Below are 16,952 nucleotides of genomic sequence, written 5' to 3' on the forward strand. Positions count from 1 at the left end.
TTATACTTAAGGCTAAAAATTATTATTTTGGGAACAGGTGCCGTGGATTCGGGGTCCTCTTCTTCTTCCTCCTCTTCTAGTTTTGTGAATGGTGCTACCAGCAAAAACCTTCCAGCTGTACAAACTGTTGCTCCAATGCCAGAAGATTCAGCTGAAAATATGAGGTATACATAACTATTCGTTTTTTTACTCCTTTTACTCCTTTCCTCTCACCTCAAAAATAGTGAAACAGTATACATTAAATACAAAGATATAGTTAAGAATTCTTAAGAATGTTTAATTATGTATTTTGTGATTATATATCATAATTGCAATGTTTTGATATTTTAAGTTAGTTATTCATTATATAAAAATCATTTATTATATTTCAGTCTAAACTGAGAGATCTTGAATGGTTTTCATGATCTGACTTTCCTGAATTTATAATCCAATGTCATACAGCACGTTACTGTTTCCTGTAAAGTAGAAACATGCAAAGGTGGCACCATGATAAAATTGGACATCTTTGGGGTGGTGAGTTTAAAACATAGACTTTCAAAATAAATCTGCAAAGTTATATATAACATATATAATTGGAAGTTGAATCACCAAACATTATCTTTCTATCGTGATTAATAGAAAAAAATGATTTTCAGTAGCATGTCAGAGAGAATTCCTAGAAGAATTTGACCAAAATGCTTGGAGTTAAATTGCACATATACATGCACACAGTATGTGTGTGTATTCGCATTTTTAATTGAAGTGTAAAAGCTCAATGAAAGAACGATGTTACGTTACTATCACTCAAGGCAAGAAATAGAATGTTACAGGTACCACAAAGCCCCCACCTTTTGCTCCTTTTTTGCCACTATTCTTGCTCCTCTTCAAATTCATCACTCTGACTTAATACTAGATTAGTTTTGTCTTTTTTGAATTTTATATGAGTGGAGTTGCACAGTATGTATTCTTTTTGTCTCTGGCTACTTTTTCTCAACATTATGTTTATGACGTTTATCTGTATTACCTGTAGCAATAGTTTTGTTCATGTTCATTCCTTAGTGGTTGTATACTACAATTTATTAGTCTGTTTTATTGATGATGGGCATTTGGAATTTTCCAGTTTGGGACTATTGCAAATAATGCTGCTTTTTTACATAACAGTGCTGCTTGTACATTACTCTTGGGTATACTACACATTTTGTATGCATATCTGTTGGGTAAATAACTGAATGGAATTGCTGATGCACAGTGTTTGTGTATGTTCAATTTTACTAGATAATGCCAAATGTTTTCCATAGTGGTTAATGCAAGTTTACTAACTCATTAGCAGCGTATGAGAGTGCCTAATTTTGTATATCTTTAACAATACTTAGTATTGTCACTTTCACATTTTAGCCATTTTGGTAGAAGTATAGTGGTATTTCATTGTATTTTTAGTTTGTATTTTCCTGATAGTTAACAAGGTTGAGCACCTTCTTATATATTTATTAGTCTTTTGGTTTTCCTCTTTTGTGATTTCCCTGTTGAAATCTTCTAAAATGTTGAGTTGTCTTCTTAATTTGTAAAGGCTCTTCTCTATACATTTTGAAAATGAGCCCTTTGATGATTACATGTTGTATATATATCTTCTCCCATTCTGTGGCTTTTCTTATTATCTATGTGATATGTTTTGATCAACAGAAGTTGTAAATTTTAATGAAACTCAATTTATCGAGTTTTTGTTTTTTAGTGCTTTTTGTGTTACAGATGAAATCTTTGCCTACATTTCCCTCATCTCATCCTCTGGCTGCTTTATTTGTGCTTTTTATATTTAGATACATAGTTCGTCTGGAATTGAGTTTTGTGAATTTTATGAGGTAGGAGTACTATGGATGTCAAGATGACCCAGTGCCATTTATTTGAGAAACTCTCCTATCTCCCATGCTCTGCCACTTTTGTCACAAATCAAGTGTTCCTGTATACTGGATTCTGCTTTGGCACTCGATTCTACCCAATTTGTCTGTTTGTCTATCCTTGTGAAATACTGTCATAATTAGCTTTAGGTTTAATAAGGATCAGTATCTGGATAAGTAATGTCTTCCCATCCTGTCCTTTTTTTTTTTTCCAAGGAAGCCTAAGCTATTCTCTTGATGCTTTGCATTTCCATTTAAATTTTAGAATCAGTTTATCAGTATCCATATTGAAAACAATTTGCTGGGATTTTAGCAAGGAATGGAATTTATAGATCTGTTGCAACTGGAGTTACATTTCACCTATAGATCTCTTTCAATATTGTGACTTCCAAACTATGAACAGCTTCTATTCCTTCCATTTCTTTAGTTTTTAAAAATTTTTTTCCAGTAATGATTTTTAGATTTTTATGTAGAAGTCTTATGTTTCTTATATGATATATTCTTATAATTTAAATATTTTGTGTTTGTATCTTTGTTTCTCTAGTTTCCAAAATAAATTTATTGAGATCATTTGTTTATGTTGTTTAAACTCAATTTAAAAATACTCAATTTGAGTGTACATTTTAACGAGTTTTGAACAGTTTATATGCCCATACAACCACTACCACAATGAAGATGTAGAATATATTTATCACTCCATATAGTTCCCTGTGCCCCATTTATAATTTACCCCATCCTTCCCCAGGCAAACATTTCTATGCTTTTTAATATCATAATTTAAATTTGTCTTTTCTGGGATTTCACATAGATGGAATCATATAGAACACACTTTCTTGTGCCTTCCTTCTTTCACTCAGATTTTGAGATTCAGTGATGTCTTTTTGTTTATGAGTAGTCCATTCCTTTTTATTCTTGAGTATTATTCTGTTATATGGCTATCCTACTATTTATTTATCTCTTCACTGTTGATAGACATCTGGGTTTTTTCCAGATTGGGGTTATTATAAATAAAGATTCTATGGACATTTGAATACAAATGTATTGTAGACATATGATCTTGGATAAATAGGAGTAAAATAACTGGTTGAATAGGAAGTGTAGGCTTATCTTTATAAGAAACTACTGAGCTGTTTTACAAAGCAGTTGTATCATTTTATATTCCTTTCAACAATGTGTAAAAGTTCCATTTGTTCCATATTTTTGTTAACACTTGGCATTCTCAGTCTTTTTAAGACTTTATAATTTAAGACGTTTCTGGGTAATCATATCTCATTTGGATTTATTTTCCATTTTCCTAATGATTAAAGGTGATGAGGTTTATTTTTTTTCTGATATGTTAATGGGCCATTGAAATCTTTTGCTATTTTTTTAAAAAGTACGGTTGTTTTCTTGTGAAATGTCACCATTCTTTATGTATTCTGATTATATGTCCTGTGTCAGATATTCCATTCTGTGGCTTATATTTTCATTTTGTTAAAATTATTTAGAACAGGAAGTTTCTAATTTTGACCAGTCCGTCATTTGAAAAAATCTTTTCTTTTATGGTTTATGCCTTTGTATCTTAAGAAATCTTTACCTAGCCGAAAGTCATGAAGATATTCTCGTATATTTTCTTCTAAAAGTTTTGTAGTTTTAACTTTTATGATTAGGTCTGTGATCCATTTTCACTTAATTTGTGTGTGTGTGCGGTGAGGTAAAGTTTCAGTTTTGTTTTTATCCATATGTATATCAGTGTTTCAGCACCACTGAATTACCTTGGCACATTGGTATTGGCTGTCTATGTGTGAACCTATTGCTGGACTCCATACTACTTTATGATCTATATGGCTGTCCTTATGCCAGTACCCCACTTTATTACTATAGCTTATAGAATATCCTGAAATCAGGTAGTGTAAGTCCTCTAACTCTGTTCTTTTTACTGTTGCTTTGACTTTTCTAGATTGTTTGCATTTTCTTATATGTTTTAGAATGGGCTTGCCAATTTCTAAAAGAAAAAATCCTGTTGAAATGTTAATTAGGATTGTGTTGAATATTTAGTTAAATTTAGGGAGAATTGATATCTTAATAATATTGAGCCTTCTAATCTACAAACATTGTCTATAACTCCATTCATTGAGGTTTTTAATTTCTCTGAGCAACTTATTATAGCTTTCATTGTAAAGGTCTTGTACTTAGTTTTGTCTTTTATTTATTAGTTTTTCATGTCTTTGATGATATTATAAATTAAAATTTTTACTTTAAATTTCCAATTTTGAGTTAGAAGCCAAACAAAAAGGATAAATACTATATGTTTCCACTTATATAAAATGATAGAAAATGCAAGTAAATTTTCTTAACAGAGAGCAAATTGATGATTGCCTTGTTAATTATATCTCAATAGGACTGAAAACAAAAAAGAAAGAAGATTTTGTGTGTTGGTAGTATATAGAAAGACAATTGACTTTTGTACACTGATTTTACGTCTTGCAATTTTGCTTAATCCACTTAAATTTAGTAGTCTTTGTTAGATTGTTCAGACTTTTCTCAACTCAATATTATCTGTAATTTCCTTTTATTTTCTATGTGAAAGATAATGTCACTTGTAGCTTTAGTGTTATTTATTCTTGTAGCTTTGAGATTTCACCAGTGGAGCCATCTCTGCCTGGAATTTTTTTTTACTGGGGAGGTCTTACAAATTAAATTCTTTTATTGGATAAGTGACTATTAGATTTTCTTTCTTTCTTTCTTTATTACAGAACGGTTTTTAATTTTATTTATTTATTTATGGCGATGTTGGGCCTTCGTTTCTGTGCGAGGGCTTTCTCCAGTTGCGGTGAGCGGGGGCCACTCTTCATCGCGGTGCGCAGGCCTCTCACTATTGCAGTCTCTCTCGTTGTGGAGCACAGGCTCCAGATGCGCAGGCTCAGTAGTTGTGGCTCACCGGCCTAGTCGCTCTGCGGCATGTGGGATTTTCCCAGACCAGGGTTCGAACCCGTGTCCCCTGCATCGGCAGGCAGACTCTCAACCACTGTGCCACCAGGGAAGCCCAGATTTTCTGTTTTCTCTTTGCATCAGTGTTGGTCATTTGTGACTTCTAGGAATTTAGTCATTTTATCTGGGTTATTGGATTATTGCCATAAAGTTTTTCATAATTTTATTATTATATTATTATTTTAAAACACTTGTAGGATCTCTAATGATGTTTCCTCTTTCATTCCTGATTTTGTAATTTATGCCTTTTCTCATTTTAGCATTATTAGAGTACCTATTGACTTTTCAATATTATAATTTTCCCCCCAGAAATTAGACATTAAGTTTATTGATTTTTTTTCTGTCTCTATTATATCAAATTCTGCTCTTTTTATTTCCTTTTAGTTATTTCAGGTTTACCTACTTTTCTCTTTCTAGATTTTTAGTGTGGAAACTTAGATTAGGAGACTATAAACTACAGCCCAGGGACCAAATCTGCCTGCCATCATAAACTTTATATATAAACTTTGTGTAAATAAACTTTTATTGGAATACAGTCACATCGCTTGTTTATATATTGCCTGTGACTGCTTTCACATTACAATGGCAGAGTAGTTGCAACAGAGATAGTATGCCCTAAAATCTTAAAGTATTTAGTATCCTACCCTTTACAGAAAACAGCTGCCAATCCCTTGCTTAGATCTTTGATTTTAGATTTCTTCTTTTCTATTACGAGCATTTAAAGCCATAACTTTTCCACTAAGCACTGTTTTAGCTGTATTTCAGAAATTTAATGTTGTTTTGATTTTCATATAGTATTTTTTCTAAGTTTCTCTATGGTTTCTTCTTTGACTTCTAAGTGTTTCTGAGGTGACTTTGGAGATTGACCTTTCTCAGTATAATGCCATGAGATCCATCCAAGTGTTGTGTGTATTAATGGGTCCTTTTGTATTTCTGAGTATTATTTCATGCTATGGATGTACGACAATTTGTTTAACCATTCACCCACTAAAAGACATTCGGGTTTTTTCCATTTTTGGCTAGTACCAAAAAAGCTACAATAAACATTTGTTTTTATGTGAACATACATTTTCATTTCTCTGGGATAAGTGCCCAGAGTGAGATTACTGGGCTAATATGCTAAGTACCTATTTAGTGTTACAAAAAACTCCCACCAGCAATGTATGAATAGTCCAGTTTCTCTTCATTTTTACCAGCACTCGGCGTTGTTTTTTTAAGGCCATTCTGATAGGAATGTAGTGATATCTCATTGTGGTCTTAATTTGTATTTTCCTAATGGATGATTCTGAACATCTTTTTGTGTGCTTATTTTCCATTAGTGTGTTCTCTTCAGTGAAATGTCTGTTTATATCTTCTGCCCATTTTATAAGTAGATTGCTTTTTCACTTTTGAGCCTTAAGAATTCAGTATTCTAAGTACAAGTCCTTTTTCAAAAATGTTGTTTCCAAGTATTTGCTCCCAGACTGTAGCTCGTGTGTTTCATCCTCTTAATAAAATCTTTGGCAGGGGAAACTTTGCATTTTTATTGTAGTCTAACTTATGATGTCATGTCTAAGAACTCTTCACCTCACCTTAAGTACTGAAGATTTTCTCCTATGTCTTCTATAAAGTTCTGTGGTTTTAAGTAGTAGTTTTAGTTTTAAGTCGTGGTCCCATTTTGAGCTAATTTTTATGTAAGGTGTGAGGTTTATGTCCAGGTTTATATTTTTTCCTGTGAATGTCCATTTGTTGCAACACCATTTGTTCGAAAGACCATTCTTCCTCATGAAGCATTTTTAAGATCTTTTAAGGCAGATCTAGGGTGGCCTTTATTCTTGGACTAATTTTGCCACTTAGAAAGTGTGCTGGATTTCTCCTGAATGCTCAGTGTATCTAAGGAGGTCCCTCCTTTTTGGAGGGAACACAGACAATTCTAGACCTGTTTGAGATGTAGAAGATGCCTGTTATGACTCCTCCATAATTGTTCTTTCCTCAGAAGTTGTTCTACTCTAACCTTGGGAGCTTTCAGGAATCACATACCTAGATTGTTACTCAGCCAAAGATTACTGTGCTCTCCATACACCTTCCTCTTGCGTACTATGCCCTCCAAATTCTATTCACCTTTGCCTCCTTGAACTACAGTTTTAATCTTGTCAACTGAGAAAGGTTGCTGGATTCTGTATCTGCCTTAATATGGGAAATACCTCCATGTAGGAAATCTGGGTGATGGTGGGACTCACCTCATTTGTTTCTCTTTCCTCAGGATTTTGTACCCCACATTTTGTATGAAAATAGTTGTTCTCCACATTTTGTAAAATTTTCTAGTTGTTAGCATGGGAGGTAATTGTAGACCATCTTAACCCCTTCAGGGTGAAAAGTGGAATTTGATACTTTTTAATGTTGTAAATTTTTTTGTTTTATTAATTTCATTTTTAATTGTTTGCTGGTATATACAATTCATTGCAATATATTAGGCTAATATGAAACCTTTAAGTACTTATGTTTCCTAATTTATCTATAATTCTTTCTAACTAAGCATGTATGGACAGTCATTTGATCTGTGAATGTTGGCAGTTTTATCCCCCATTACACAAATACTTACACCTTTTTATTTCTTTTTCCTGACTTATAGTATCACCTAGTACTTCCAATACAGTTTTCTATAGAAGTTGTTAGAAAAGGCATTCTTTTCTTCATCTCAAATGTAAAGCTTTGAACATTTCATCATTAATTATGATGTCTCCTGTCTATTTAATAAAGATACTTTTTATCAAATTTAAGAATTATCTTGTGTTTATAATTAACCAAGTTACCATCATTATGGGTATAGAATTTTATCTCTAAAGAGAGGGTAAGTCATGGAGATGACCATGTGGTTTTCCTCCTTTTTCTGCTGACATGGTCTATGATATTGACTATTAATTTAAAAAATGCTAAACAAACCTTTAATTCCTGAAAGAAATCCAATTTCTTTGTGATATAAAATCTGTTTTACCTTTTGAAGAGCTTATGTAAGATTGGTATTTTTTGTTTGTTTTTCTTTGTTTTCTAAAATATTTGGTAGAGTTCATAAGCAAAGACATCTGATCCTAGATTTCCTTTTTGGGGAAAGTTTTTAAGTTAAAATGTTACAGGTATCCCCAGATTTTCACTTTTTGTCCTGTGTAAGTTTTGGTAGATTCTGTTGGCATAATGTACTTCATAATATTCTCTTACTATTATTTGAACATTCATATAATCTGTAAGAAAGTCCCTCCTTTTTTTTTTTTTTTTTCGGTAAGCGGGCCTCTCACTGTTGTGGCCTCTCCCGTTGCGGAGCATAGGCGCTCCGGACGCGCAGGCTCAGCGGCCATGACTCACGGGCCCAGCTGCTCCACGGCACGTGGGATCCTCCTGGACCGGGGCACGAACCCGTGTCCCCTGCATCGGCAGGCGGATTCTCAACCACTGCGCCACCAGGGAAGCCCAGTCCCTCCTTTTTATTCTTTTTTTTAAAAAAATATTTATTTATTTTTGGCTGCATTGGGTCTTCATTGCTACACGTGGGCTTTCTCTAGTTGCAGCAAGCGGAGGCTACTCTTCATTGTGGTGCACGTGCTTCTCATTGTGGTGACTTCTCTTGTTGAGGAGCATGGGCTCTAGGCACACAGGCTTCAGTAGTTGCGGCTTGCGGGCTCAGTAGTTGTGGCTTGCGGGCTCCAGAGCTCATGCTTAGTAGTTGTGGTGCACGGGCTTAGTTGCTCCGCAGCATGTGGGATCTTCCCGGACCAGGGCTTGAACCCGTGTCCCCTGAATTGGCAGGCAGATTCCTAACCACTGTGCCACCAGGGAAACCCCCTCCTTTTTATTCTTGATGCTTATTATGAGCTTGGTTCTGCTTTCCTTCCTTGCTTCCAAGTCTTGGCAGTGATTAATCAATTTTATTCATATTGCCATTAAGAAACATTCACTAGAGAGAAGTAACAAGAAACTGTTAGTTGAAGTTTATACCTTATTATCTTTTCCTTAGTGCAATGGATCTTAAACATCAGTATGCAACAGAGTTACATGGGAGACCTGTTAAAACACATTGCTGAGCCAATATGTAGTTCTAGTTCAAGACTGAAGGCCTGAGAATCAGGAAAGTTGATGGTATAAGTTTCAGTCTGGAAGCTGGGAGGCTCAAGACCCCAGAAGAGTTGATGTTTCAGTTGAGTCTGAAGGCCAGCAAAGACCAACTATCAGGTAGAAGGGGTTTTCTCTTATCTAGCCTTCTGTTCTATTCATGTCTTCAATTGAATGGATGAACACACACACATTAGGGAGGACAGTCTGCTTTATTCAGTCTACCCATTCAAATTGTAATCTCATCCAGAAACACCCTAACAGACACACCCAGAATAATATTTAATCAAATGGGGCACCTTGTTGTCCAGTCAAGTTGACACATAAAATTAACCATTACATGAAGTGATCTTGGTGTGCTGGCTCTAAGAATACACTTTGAGAAATAGTGTTTTAAGTGATCATCTTCTAGATTGCAACATTAATTCCTGATTTATATAAGTCCTCTTCCCAGACAATGTATGGATCTCAGTATAGCTTAACTTCATTTACTCCAAATTTTGCAAACACACTTATACATATGTGTACGCATGTGTATGTGTGTGCACATATAAAATTGTAAATGCAACAAGAGAATATAATTACTATTTTATTGGTCAACATATTTAGAGTTATCCAAATTTTTTTTTTTTTTTGCGGTACGCAGGCCTCTCACTGTTGTGGCCTCTCCCATTGCGGAGCACAGGCTCTGGATGTGCAGGCTCAGCGGCCACGGCTCACGGGGCTAGCCACTCCGCGGCATGTGAGATCCTCCCAGACCAGGGCACGAACCTGTGTCCCCTGCATCAGCAGGCAGACTCTCAACCACCGTGCCACCAGGGAAGCCTTATCCAAATTTTTATCATTTACTTTTGCTCATCATTCCTTTTTGAATATCTGACTTCCATGTGCTATCATTTTCTTTCTCCTTAAAGAACACCCCCTTTAGTATTTCATTTAGTGCAGGCCTGCCACTCCTGAATTCCCTCAGTTCTTATCTAACTAAAAATCATTGAAATTCACCTCTATTTTTGAGGGATATTTTGAACCAAAGTAGAGTCTAGGTTGGAAGCTATTTCCTTTAAATGCTTTAAAGATATTATTCTGTATCTTTCATTTCTGTCTGTGCTTTCTTTCCCTTTTTGCCCTTTTTTTAAAAGAAATGTAATTTCCTGTCTTATTGCTATCTCTCTGCTCTTCCCCAGCCTTTTCCATTCCTGCTACCTGTTTTTAAGATTTTTCTGTATCTTTGGTGTTTAGCAGTTTTACTGTGATATACTCAGGCTCTTTGATTTTTCTTTATATTTATCCAGCTTGGGATTTGTAGAGCTTCTCAAATCTGAAATTTGATGACTTTCATCAGTGGCTGGGAAATTCTTAGCCGTTACCTCTTCTAATATTGCTTCAGAATCATTCTGTTCTTTCTCTGGGATTTGAATTACACATATATTACATATTTTCTGTATTTCTCATCTATCTATTTCTCTCTCTCCATTATTCTAGTAATTCTTTTTAACCTTAGTCCACTTTACTAATTCTCTTTTTAACTGTTTCTAATCTTCTGCATTTTAATTTTTGTGTAAGTACTAGAATTTCCATTTGATTTTTTTATAGGTTAATATTCTCTTCCAGTTTCCTATAGTGTCTTTAATTTTCATGTCTTTGTATATATATGATAATAGTTGTAGCTATGGATTTTTATGTATTTTTTCCTCTAATGGATTATTTATAGTTTTATTCCTACAAATTACTTAGAATCTGTAAGTCCCTCTAAATGAGATTTCCTTAATATAGGTAAGAACCAATGTATGATTGTGTTTTTTAAACTAAACTCCTGTGTTTTAAGTCATATTGTTTTAATCTAGTCACTGGAGCTATAGAAATTCATCTAAAGCATTATTATGTCCTTTGAGTGTTTAGTTTTCCTATCATTGGTCATTTTGTTAGAGTGGTTGATAAATTTCCCAAGTCACAACCATAATTTTGTTCATGGAAATCAGTAATTCTCTTTCTTAAAAAAATTTGCACTTACTATCAAGAAAAATAGCCAAAGTCAAAATAGCATCATAGGCATAGTTAGTGTGACTGAAGAGAATGAAGAAGAATAAAGTGGGGAGAGAGGAATGAGTAGCTTAAGAGAATGCATTTCAGCCTAGAGTTGACAAACTCTATATTTAGGTCCCAAGAATGTTCTAAAATATTAAGAAGTTATAAACAGATTGTTAAGATTATAACCCTCACACTAGACTATGTTGGGCAAATTCCTCATCAAGTCTACATTTGTATTATTTCTCTGCACAAAATGTCTTAGACTAAGTGAATGTTTTTTGAATAAACGAAAACTTCCAAATGAAAAATTAGTACTTGGTGTTTTCCCTAAATTAAGTGAAATACACTAGTTGTTTTAGAAAATAATTCGCCAAAGGACCTTGTTTTATTTCTGGTAGCTATAGGTTCTTTCCACTTTTAAAATGAAAATTACATTCAAAAGAAAGAATAATTTATTTTTATAAGCTATAAGGTCAAAGAGTCCTCCTTTATTAAGATTAAAAAAAATTTTTAACATGTTAACAGATACATTTTTCATGTGCCTTGGGATTGGGAAAAAATAGTTTTACACTGTGTATTTATCTGAGATGATAATTGAAATAACAATATAGGCACAATATATCTTTTAAAAAAATTTTTATTAATTGGTGGTTATCTGCCAGGTGATAGAGGAGGGAGGGTATAAAGCTAAAATTTATGTTTATATGATTTCCTTTGAGAATTTAAATTGTGTAAGAATGAAGATAACATACTTTACACAATGTTTACTTTAAAACACATTATGAGGAATCTATATGTCCATTTTCTTCACTATGAAAAAGTGATGATGTAACTTTTCCACTTAGAATATTTTGTTGTTGCTTGATAGAGAAGTCTGGAAGTATTATTTGATAATAATTTCCTGTATTTAAAACCTTTGATCTCTTGCTGGGTAAAACGTTACTTTTTTGCCCTTTATTAGAATATTTAAATTATGGTTGCAGAATGATTTATAAGATCATCATTTAATGTTCTGTTAACATTTTGTAAGAAAATAGCTGCAAAAAGTCTTATAGGGATTCACTCACTGAGAAATAATCTGTTTTTGTCCATTACCCTTAAGTAAAGGTAATTAATACACATTTACATACACACATGTAATTAGTTGTATAGATTAATCAGTTTCTATTTGATGTTTAATTTAATCACCAAGAACAGTACTTTTGCAATTCTGAAGCCTCTAAATTATTATACAGAAACCTGTAAAATATGCAAAAAAAATCTTAAACTAGGGAAAATGTTTCTGACTTCAATTAGATAATAGTATATTATGATCCAATAGTATAACTATGATGTGAACCTCTATAAATCTAGAATTTTTCTAAAGTAATTTTACTCAGTTAATCTTAAGTAAAAATAAATATTCATGCTTCACTCAGAATTCAGGTGCAAAAACAGTAGTAATTATATCTAGATTTTTCTCCTCTTCATAGGTTCTCTTTTACCATTCTTACTTACCTTTCCTTGGTAGAAAGGATTACTTTAGCTGAGAAGCTTAATCAAACATGATCCTGGAGATTAGAAAGAATGAATGAAATAATGGATCTAAAAAAGAAGTTCTGTCTATATTGTCTAAAATTCAGAGCTAACTCATTATTATGATGATTATTCTGTGACTTTAGGTAGTCCTTCCTTTCCTAGCTGTTTTACTACAACTTAATAATAGTAAGTACTTTCATTAAAACAGTTTTTCTCCAAACGTGTTTCTTGGATAAGCAGTATCAGGTCACCTGAGAATCTTTTAGAAGTGCAAACTGTGTCAGTACACCCAAACCTACTGAACCTCTAAGGCTGGGGCCCTAGCAGTTTGGGTTTAAACAGGCCTTGCAGGTGATTCCAATCTACACCAAAGATTGAGAACTCCTGCCTTAATATAGGTGTTTGCTCCAGGAATAACAGAGTAGGGGAGAATATTGAAAACTCTTTGTCTTCCGCAAGTCTGCAAAGCCCTACCCAGGTCCTTTTTTTCTTGCTTAAAGTTGTTCCTCCAGAATATTCTCTTTAAGTGTTTGTAGAAGTTACTAAACCTGAGTTTCCTCTTTGAATGATGAGGCTTCGTGTACACAAAGGATTCAGATCATGCTGTTTCCAAATTAGGAAGGAAAGCATCCTAGATTATTCCCTAATTCCTCGCTGTTCACTTAAAAAAAGATGGAATAGTTCAGTTTTAAATATTAATAATATATTGCAAATTATTCTGTGATTAATTACCTTTTTGTCACTTATGTTTTCCTCATACATAACAAAAATGTTGCTTAGCATTGTGGTAGAACTTTTATTACTGTGAAGTATTGTTTAATTCCTTACTGTACATGTCTTCTGTGTAGAAGAATGTGTGCTCATCTAAGATTATGATATTGATTTTGTTTTGATTTAAATATATCAGAGTCACATTTTGTAAGATTAAATATAGGTGTGTTCTATTCAGAGTAGCAGTTACAAGAGCTGTCATTGTTGACCTCCCACTGTGCGCCAGGCACTTTTCTATGCACTTTACATGCCTTAGCTCATTAACCTTCACCTGTTAGGTACTGTTACCATCTTCATTTTGCAGACATGGGAAGTCTAATGTCCCAAGGTCACCTAGGTAGCATACGATGAAGCCAGCATTCCAGTTCAAGCAGTCTTACTCTAAAGCGCTTACTTGTAAGAGAGACAGTTGGATGTTACCAGATTATTTATTTGAACAGAATTATTTTCTTTATCTGTGTTTTAACTTTTACATATCTTGCTCAAGGTATTTTCAAGAATGTCAGATAGTGCTTATATAAAGTCATATAACTTGAAATTTAATAGTCAGCAATATAAATAATGAATGATATAGTGATTGGTAAATAAAAAGTAAGTGGGCTTATGAAATAGAAAATGCCTACTTTGGCAAAGCAATTCACCTGTATCATACTGAATTCAGTTATCCCCTTATTTGTCCTGCTTTTCAGGAAATTTTCAGGGAACTCTTGAGAACAAGAGCTCATTCTTTGTAACTTTCACAGTGACCCGTGTAGTAGGTATTCAAAACAGCTTTCTTTGGTGGAAAGAAGGATAGACAAGCCATACAGGAACTTCTTTTCTTTAAGCTCCTAGATTTATGGACAGAATCTGTGGCCCTTGTGGGTGACAGGATCCTGATTCCTTTTCACAGTATAATCATTCTGATTTAGCAACAATCTTTTGAGTAGCCTTATGACTGATGTGAAACTCTACAGTGTCCCTTCTACATGAAGCTGTTATTATTCAGTGGGTTAGAGTTGGATTTTTTAATTTTAAAGGTTTTAATTTAGAAGTAAAGTTTATTTGACTTTTTATATTGAACCATATTTACTAGTCTTTATGTCTTAATTTCAACAGCATCACTGCAAAACTTGAAAGAGCTTTAGAAAAAGTTGCTCCTCTTCTTCGTGAAATTTTTGTAGACTTTGCCCCATTCCTATCTCGTACACTTCTTGGCAGTCATGGACAAGAGCTATTGATAGAAGGTATGATTTCTCTCTCTATTCTAATTATTTTAGTTTCCTATAATGTATCTATTAATCATGGCATAACTTGTGCTACTAGAGGAATATTTATTGACAGAAGAATATAAAGACATTGCTTCCACAAATTCTAGTAAGATATTCATGTATGCTTTCTCCTTATTCATTAAAAAAAAAAGTAGCATGTTTGCACAATCAATGCTAATAACAGAATGAAGAACTTTGAAAAAGTGTTGGAATGGGAGGCTCTGGCCCTTATAATCCCAATCTATTAGGGCTGCTGTATATCCTTCATTAGGGTGGCATGTTTACTAAGCAGTGATCTCTAAAATCCCCTTCTAACTCTTAAAGTGATGCTTCAAGTGACTTTTCTTATTCACACATACCATGTGTAATATGAGAATCCTTAACTGAGAAAATGTAAAGAAATACTTAACTGGGAATTGATGAAGCTGTTATCTACTCGTCAGCAGCTTAAATGGAGTGAGAAGGCAAAGAAGATAAATTAACTGTTGGGAAGATTTAATATATGCATCTGTATTAGGAGCTTTGAAAAACATGACTGTCTGAAGCCTTACTTCTTTAAACAGAAGTTTTGTTTTATAAATATTCATGAGCTTCAGAAAGGGGTAATCAATATCTAGATGATCCTGTATGTGAATAATGGCTTTAGGTGCTATTCCTTGAATTTAGCAGGTATATATATTTATATATATGTTTATATATTTGCAAACATACATACATACACACACACAGACACACACACACACACACGCACACATTTGCTTTTTACTTCCTATTTACTGTGGAAGTTTTCCTTACCTGTTCTGTCATTGTCTCAACTGCTTTTACACAATCTGTTTCTCTTAAGGGAAACAATAATAGTTAATAACCTGAATTTAAACCCTGTTTCACTGCTTTCTTAGCTGTAGGACCTTTGTGAGTTACTTAGCCATTTTGTAGCTTAGTTGCTTTCTATAAGATGTAGTCAATGATAACACCTCCCTCCCAGGGTTCTTGTAAGGATTAAATTATATAATGCATATAAAGCTCTGAGAATAGTGACACATGGAGGGCTATTCATTTTTTTCTTAATACAGTGTTCTTGCTCTAGGCCAAGTGCTATTAGATACTTGGAATATATTAGTAAATAACAAAGATCCCTGTCTTGGGCACCTTATATTCTATCAAAGAGAGAACATAAATAAATACTGAGCAAAATAAGTAATTAAATTATATAGCAGATGAGGTGGTAAGTGTTATGTAAAAGGATAAGTACAACACAGGGGACTGGGATTATAGAAGTGTCAGGGTTAGGCTGCAGTTTTAAAGAGGTGATTAATTTTAAATAAGCCAGTAGTAAAAGTTACATCTCAGCAAAGACTTAAAGGAGGTGAGCCATACAGCTTACTAGAAGAGTGTCCTAGGTCAAGAGAATAGTGTAATGACCCTATAACATGTGTTACCTTTATAATAAGAGAAAAAATTCAATAAACATCATTAAAAAATTAAATCTCAAATGTTTCCTCATTCCCTAAAAGTCTTTTAATTTTTTCAATATTTATGTATACCTTTTCCAGAAATTAATTGACAAATTTACCAAAGAAATTCATAAACAGTGAACAAATACATGAAAAAATAAACATGGAATAAAGTTAGTAATATAGTAGTGTTAGTAATGGATCCTGTACTGTTATTACAATTGGGATGCAAATTCAGCACTGTTTTCCAGCAGCCAAAGCAAAAGAAGGAATTATTTGAAGTTATAAAACTTACATTACTAACTCCTAAATGACAGTTTGTGACAATTTTGAGTTTTAAGGAATTACTGTCAGATGACTTTTTAACTGCTCTATGTTGGTCAGTCAGAACCCCATATATGTAGCCCCCTTTCCAGAATTTTCCATAGCCAGACATCTGGACTGTTTCTTATTTCTTCCCAGCACCGTAGAGAGAAGGTAGGAGAAATATCCTGTAATTGAGAGCTATTTTTCTTGGGCTTCCCTAAATTTACCTCAAATATTCTGAATTGAGTTGAAGCAGCATTAAGAATAATCCTCTTGGATTTTTATAAAGGTGACTGTGCTAAAAAGGAAACGTTAGACCAAGTTATATATTAAGAATTCACCTTGTGTTCCCTTGGTAGAATACAATTTAATTTTTCACTTTTCTGAATCCAAAGAATTTAATTAAATATCCTATTTTTAAAACTATGTTGGTGTAATGTTCATACTCTTCTTTTGTGTTAAAATGATTTTTCTTAATAAAATGATGATAGCAAATGGTAGATTTTTAAGTTTTGAGTTTTGTTTTTTAAATGCCATTACTTGGCACAATACAATAGAAAGTTGACAACCTTAAGATATGGTCCTCCAAATTTCTGCTAGGCCATACAATCAAAAAATCTAGAATCCTCTGCTGTATTCCAGAACATTAGATATCCTCACCATTTAGTCATAACCTTCCTTTTCAGATTCAATTAGTCTCT

At 33.6% G+C, this 16,952-nt stretch overlaps 1 protein-coding gene across 8 annotated transcripts in view; it reads left to right on the forward strand.

Moving 5' to 3' along the window:
- Positions 1–16,952, forward strand: part of NBEA (neurobeachin) — a 594,993-nt gene that overhangs the window by 210,957 nt on the left and 367,084 nt on the right. For all 8 annotated transcript variants that reach the window (XM_059042292.2, XM_067016556.1, XM_067016558.1 and 5 more), the window contains 2 exons: positions 38–164; positions 14,340–14,467. In XM_059042292.2, coding sequence (XP_058898275.1) covers positions 38–164; positions 14,340–14,467 — 255 coding nt within the window. The remainder of the gene's footprint in view (positions 1–37; positions 165–14,339; positions 14,468–16,952) is intronic.

This window comes from Kogia breviceps, chromosome 16 (assembly GCF_026419965.1).
Source record: "Kogia breviceps isolate mKogBre1 chromosome 16, mKogBre1 haplotype 1, whole genome shotgun sequence".
Classification (NCBI taxonomy): domain Eukaryota; kingdom Metazoa; phylum Chordata; class Mammalia; order Artiodactyla; family Physeteridae; genus Kogia; species Kogia breviceps.